This window comes from Nicotiana tabacum, chromosome 9 (genome assembly GCF_000715075.1).
Source record: "Nicotiana tabacum cultivar K326 chromosome 9, ASM71507v2, whole genome shotgun sequence".
NCBI lineage: Eukaryota > Viridiplantae > Streptophyta > Magnoliopsida > Solanales > Solanaceae > Nicotiana > Nicotiana tabacum.
In genome coordinates, this window is record NC_134088.1 from 11908734 (window position 1) to 11915203 (window position 6470).

The 6470-nt window shown below is 43.6% G+C and overlaps 1 protein-coding gene across 1 annotated transcript; it reads right to left on the reverse strand.

Moving 5' to 3' along the window:
• Positions 1 to 389: 389 nt before the first annotated feature.
• On the reverse strand, positions 390 to 3691 carry LOC142163789 (uncharacterized). Its single transcript, XM_075220928.1, has 4 exons — positions 3404 to 3691; positions 2682 to 2879; positions 2425 to 2561; positions 390 to 2097 (listed from the first exon to the last, which is right to left on the reverse strand). The coding sequence occupies exons 1-4, from the start codon at positions 3689 to 3691 to the stop codon at positions 390 to 392; spliced, it is 2331 nt and encodes a 776-aa protein (XP_075077029.1).
• Positions 3692 to 6470: the final 2779 nt, after the last annotated feature.

Below are 6470 nucleotides of genomic sequence, written 5' to 3' on the forward strand. Positions count from 1 at the left end.
TTTCATTGAATTTTGAAGATAACATGGTTTACATTGGAATTTAAAGATAGTAAACTAAAAGAAACATCCGAATTACACCCTAGAATAACTCATGATGTAGAAAAGGTGGCAAAACTGGACTACCGGGATTCCCGCCTGACTGGGAACGGAATAGCCTTCCAGTTTTGCAACTTGGCATTGGACCCTATATACAGCACCTCAGCGTTGCTCGAGCCTTCTCCTGGCTGGACCATGTGGGTTTCATACAACATCTTCCTCATGGCTCCACATATGTCCTCAATTTCCTCGGTCGTGAAGGCCTCATCTTCTTCTTCTTCGTTGTACTTGGGCCTGATGAATGTTTTATAGATATGCGGAACCACCTTAGGTAAAACCCAACCCTTGCTCTTTCATTTATTTGCCCATGTTACATCAGTTTCCGTGGCGTGAAAACCCACATCGAAGAACTTCCTGCTAGCAGGTAAAGTGATAGGTTCTGTGATAACTAGCAATGATGCCCCGAGTCCCTTCCCAGGCTTATAACCATGCTTGATCATTTCAGTAGCGACCATGATGGATGTATTTGACAGAAAAGGCTGAAGACACGGGCTTCCATTCCCACATTGATCTGCGACCACCACCTCGAAAGATTGATAAACTATATGCTCGCTACCTTCCCTAACTTTGAGACACGGGACTGACGGGTCCCGGTAAATTGACTGCTCGTCCTCTCCGTGGACTACAATCTCATGATCTGCATATTCAAATTTCACCATCTGGTGGAGAGTGGAAGGTACGGCCCCTGCCGCACGAATCCAAGGCCTTCCCAAGAGGAAATTATAAGAAGTGTCCATATCTAGGACCTGAAAGGTCACCTCGAAATCCACAGGACCAATAGTCAAAATTAAATCGATCTCACCTATGGTGTCTCTCTTGATGCCATCAAAGGCACGCATACAGACATTGTTAGGCCTAATTCTCTTAGTCCCAATCTCTATTCTTTGCAAAGTTGAGAGAGGGTAGATATCAACTCCGGATCCACTATCCAGCATGACTCTCTTCACATAGTACCCCTCACACTTAACTGTCAAATGAAGGGCTTTGTTGTGGGCGGCCCCTTCTGGGGGAAAATCATTCTTGCTAAAGGAAATCTGATTGACTGCAAAGAATCTTTCCGCCATTCTCTCTAGTTGTTCAACAGTGGTTTCAATCGGAACATAAGCTTCATTGAGGGTTTTTATCAACACTTTCTGATGCTCGGTTGAGCTGACCAGTAGAGACAGGAGTGATACCTGTGAAGGAGACTTCCGGAGTTGGTCTATTACCTCATAGTCTGTCGTTTTCATTTTCCTGAAGAATTCCTCTACTTCTTCGGCACTAACTAGCTTTTTGAGCGGGAAGCGCTTCTGCTTGGCATTGTTCACTTCCTCCAGATTGAGGTATTTCTCAATTGGGTTAGTTTCATTTGCTTCTCCTAGGACCTCTTTTCCCTTGTAGGTTACTACCACCTTTTTGTAATTCCATAGGATGGAAATAGGGCCTATCATGGGCTTCTGTGGTGGGCAGCCAATAACCACAGGCTCATTCAGCCTTGGTGGAATTACTGGTCCCCGCACCACATAAGTCCCTTTGGGTACATACATCTTGGGTCCCTTGTTCAGCTCGAACCTCTTAGGAGGACTCAACACCAATTGTTCTTTCATGTGAGCTCGGGGAACATAAAGAATGGCATCTTTAGGGGTTACTTCACCTATTTTACTTTCCACAATCTTTTCTTCACTTCGAGGAGCGGAGTTATTATTTATCTCCCCCTTACCTTGCTTTGCGGCAGCGTTTGTCTTCTTCTCGACATCAGCGATTCCATTGATGGCTTTCAAAGCAGGATCAAACTTCTTATCTTCGCAAATCATTCCAATAACCGGCCAGTTGTTATGAGCTGGTAATGGGTTGTTGGTCATATTAGGAATTTCTTCATCCTTTATCACTATTCTTTTTTGCTCTATGAGATTTTCAACAGTCCTTTTCAGAGTCCAACAGTCTTCAGTGTCATGCCCTTCCGCCCCTAAATTATAAGCACATCGAGTATTAGGTCGGTAGGAGGGTGACTCTGGGTTTTGCCTGGTTTGGGGTAGGGTTGCAACAAACCCATTTGGACCAGTTTAGGGAAAAGGCTAGAGTATGATTCACCAATAGGCGTGAAGTTTGTTCTCCTGGGTGGATCCCGAGCACGGGCATTATAAGGGAAGTTATTTTTTGGAGGTCGGGGATTATACTGAGCTTGGTGAGGAGGGTGATTTATAGGAAATGGAGCTCGGTTTTGGTTGAACTATTGTTGTGGACGAGCGTATGGCTGGGCGTTCATTATTGCGTACGGCTGAGGAGCCATAACATAGGCCACATCCTGATGAGGATAATAATGTTGTGGGGTGCTTGGAGGGAAGTAACCTCTGGGTGGACGGGGGTTTCTCAGACTCAAAGCTGCCATCGCCACCTCTTTTTTCTTCTTTCTTTTCGCTACACCTCCTGACCCTCTTTGAATTGCTTGGGATGTAGCTCTTATGGCAGATTGGCTCAATACGCGCCTGTTTTCAGACCATTCTCGACCATCTCACCAATCTTGATGGCCTCAGCAAACGGTTTCCTCATTGCAGACATCATATTCTAAAATAGTCAGCCTCTTGGGCTTGTAGAAAAACACTAACCATTTTTGTTTCATCCATAGGGGGCTTGACCCTGGCCACTTGTTCGCGCCATTTAACAGCATATTCTCGGAAACATTTCGATAACTTCTTCTTGAGATTCGAAAGAGAATTCCTGTCCGGAGCTATGTCTATGTTATACTGAAACTGCCTGACAAAATCTCGAGCCAGATCATCCCAAATATGCCAACGAGATATGTCCTGATCCATGTACCACTCAGATGCAGTGCCAAATAGACTCTCTCCGAAATAAGCCATTAGGAGATCTTCTTTTCCGCCTGCCCCCCCTTAATTGATTGCAATATCTCTTGAGGTGGGCTATGGGATCCCCGTGCCTATCATACTTTTCGAACTTTGGGGTCTTGAAACCCAGGGGTAAATGCACATGTGGGAACATACATAGATCAGCATAAGATACGCTCTTTTGTCCACTCAAGCCTTGTATATTCTTAAGGGTCTGTTCCATGCTCCTCATTTTCCGAGTGATTTCCTCCTGCTCGGGGTTCTTTGTAGCCTTCTCCTGTCCCGCGGTAAACTCATACCGGGGTTGTTGAGGGTAAGAATTGGTGGTGAAATAAGTAGGCTCTGGTGGAAAAGATGGTACTTGGAAAGTGAAAGATGATGGATCAAAGCTTGGCCTGGGCATAGTCGTTTGTACCGCAGCCAATGTTGGTGGTGCTGTAAATATATTAGAGGCCGCTCCTGAAACCACCTGGGGGGAAAACCTCAGAAGGTGTTCCGGTGAAGTGAGCTGATATGGTGGGGTATCCAAGTGGGGTATTCGGGTAATTTATTGGGACATTGGAATTTCCACTTGCTCTAGGAAGAAACTCGGGGAAACTGGGTATGGCACTTGGCAGCTCTCTACCATTGGACCAGGCATCCCACATTTCTAGCACGCGGAGGCGCAGTGCCCTATTCTCTTTAGCTGCTACTGACTCTGAGGTTGGAATAACCGATAGCAGGCTATCCTCTGATATGGGAATTGTTGGTGGATGACCTTCTGATGACATTTGTACACTGCCCTTTGATATTGTAAAGTACGGGTGTGAATCCAGGTTACCACAAACCAACCACCTTAAAACAGAACCTAACTCAACAGTAGACAACAAACCGGATAGTTTGAAGCAATTAACAGATAGGAAATCGCACATTGGGGTGTGATGCACCTATATAGTTAAATATGTTTCTACATGTCTTGCAACAATTGCATGTCTCATCCCAGCTTTGTTTATCTCCCCGATCGTCTCTCTTGCTCTCTTTTGTACTCTCATTTTCTCTCTTGTTCTCATTTTCTTTTCCTTGTTTTCTCTCTTTTCTTTTTGTTTTTTCTTTTGGTTTTCTCTTTTCCACATTTTCTCTTTTATTTGAGTTATTTATAAAAATCATGACCGGATCCGATAAGGATTGCCTACGTATCACGACGCCGCGTGAATCAGATCATTACGTAGTTCAAGGAATAGATGCATTAAAATAAATAAACATAATTTTGGTTTTTCTTCAAATTTCATTAATAAATACTCCTAAACTTTTCTTAAAACTGGAAACTGAAAATACAGATTGGATACAAAAATTAAGAATACATAAGTGCTTCTACTCTAGGGGACCGTGGGACATCAGTCGGTCTTGCCACGAGCCTATGTGCAAGATACCCTTGGAGACGCTCCAGGTCACTCATTATTTGGCGAACAAAGGTCATTACTGCAGCAAAGAAAGTGGTTCTAGTCATGTCTTCACATTCATGGCACTTCATGATGATGTAGTCAGCAATTGCTCTAACCTTTTCCCTAATGATACCCTTTTCTTGGAGCAAACACCCTATTTGCTGAGACCTAGCTTCTAGTACTTGGGCATCATGATGATTTTGACTCTGCAGCTATTGCATATCTTCAAATTTGTGACTGTTCCCTCATATTTCCTTTTCAACTATCGTACAAACTCTGCCCCTCCCTCTGCGTTCTTTGTCAATTATGCCCGAGCTCTTGCCAGATTAACCTCAGATTTTTTCAAGTCTTCCTGATACTCAGATATTTTCCTTCTAAGACCATGAGCCTTTCATTTATTCGGCTCCTTTCCTAATTCTCAGCAGCTATTTTCATTTTTTGGATCTGGGCTCGAAGGGCTTTGTTTTCTTGATACAACTTCTTCTTTTCCCCTTCATCAGCAACAGCTTGTACACTATTGTCAAATTTGAGGTCCCTGATTTGTCCCTCCAATTTGCTTATCTTGGCCCTATAGCTTGCCTCTTTTTCCAACCAATCCTATTGCTCCCATGAATCGTCAGTGAATTGCTGGACGTGGGGTTTTTTAGCAGGCTGTTCAGGCTCCTGATGGACTTGAAACCTTTTACCAAACCAAGTCATGTAATTAGGGTCTAATTCGCCGCTAGATTGATCCTGTACCAGAGACTTTGGCTCCAGAAATCTACACTGATTCCAAATTTGACAAACTTTTCCTTCTGGGAACACAGCTTTTGGACCCAATTCGACGACTTGTCGGCTCAGATCTTCGTCATGTGGGATAGTTTGGTACCTGCCTAGTTGGCGTAACACCCGGTGTGTAGCCTATGGCTGAATTCTCCGGAGACCCATTAAGAGAAGATAGCACACCTCAATAGACATATAAATGACTTCAGTGACCAGGAGCCAACCGAATGTCCACTCAATTTTGTTTGAAGTTAAGGAACTCAAATACGCAAACCAGGCCTATGTACCTTCTGGAAATTCACAACCAACCATCCGGTTTTCATGTTCTTCAATGCAGTTCAGACCAGTCATACCATAATTTATGTAGCACAGGCGGTGGCGGAGATGTTCTTGTATCCAAAGTTGTAGAAGCACGTTACAGCCCTCGAAGAATTTCCCCCCTTCTTGGCAGACAGTTAGAGCTCGATAAATCTCCGCTAAGATCATTGGAACAAGGGTTCCATTAGCTTTTTTAATCATGACATCGGCCATTCCCACAAGACCCAATTCTATATTTCCATCCTTTCTTGGGCAGATTAAAACACCCAGGAAGGCCACTATAAAAGCCAGTCCCCGACATGTTCCCCATTTATCTTTGTTTCCTACATGAGTTAGGCCGGTATCTGGAGCCTCAAAATCGTGGGGATCGCACGCTGGTACAAGAAGTAGAATGTATAAAATCTCTCAGATAGATTTCCATCTTGAACCTCCCGATTAATGCTCAGAAGGTCCAAAAACTTATGAGGAGTCACTGTTCTTGGTGCCACCGGGTAACGACTTCTGAGATTCCTACTAAGTCCGGCATAGCCTGCTATTTCCTCAAGCATGGGGGTTATCTCAAAATTAGAAAAATGGAATACATTATGCGTCGGATCCCAAAAAGGTATCAAAGCCTCGATTATATCCAACCTCGGTTTGATTTTCAGAAGACCAACAAGACCGCCCAAAACTTTTACCACAGTATCTCTGCTGACTTTTCCTAAGTCATTCTACCATATATGGAGTCCCAATGGGATTTCTTCAAGGACTGTGAAGGGTTCATTTTCAATTGTGCTCATCCTGCACATTTATTAGAGTGATTGGTTAAAAGACCATGATTTATTTTAACTCAAGAGAAAGTTATCAGTTTTTCTTTCAAAAATTTTCATTTCAAAATAAAAAACCGCCTTTGCAAATACGGCCCTTTAGCACCTAAGGAAAGAAGTTTTAGGGTTGTGTTTGCTAATTGGCCAACATTTGAAAAAGGAACCATAGGTGGCTATTCTCGCAAAAGCAGCCTTCCGGTGCCATTTTGGGGACATTTTGGCTATTTAGACAAGAATGGCAT

Coding starts and splice junctions, on each gene's coding strand:
- LOC142163789 (XM_075220928.1), bottom strand. CDS start 3,691: ATGTCATCAGAAGGTCATCCACCAACAATTCCCATATCAGAGGATAGC. Junction 2,880..3,403: donor TCACCGGAACACCTTCTGAG/GTTTTCCCCCCA, acceptor TACATGGATCAG/GACATATCTCGTTGGCATAT. Junction 2,562..2,681: donor CTATGGATGAAACAAAAATG/GTTAGTGTTTTT, acceptor GTCTGAAAACAG/GCGCGTATTGAGCCAATCTG.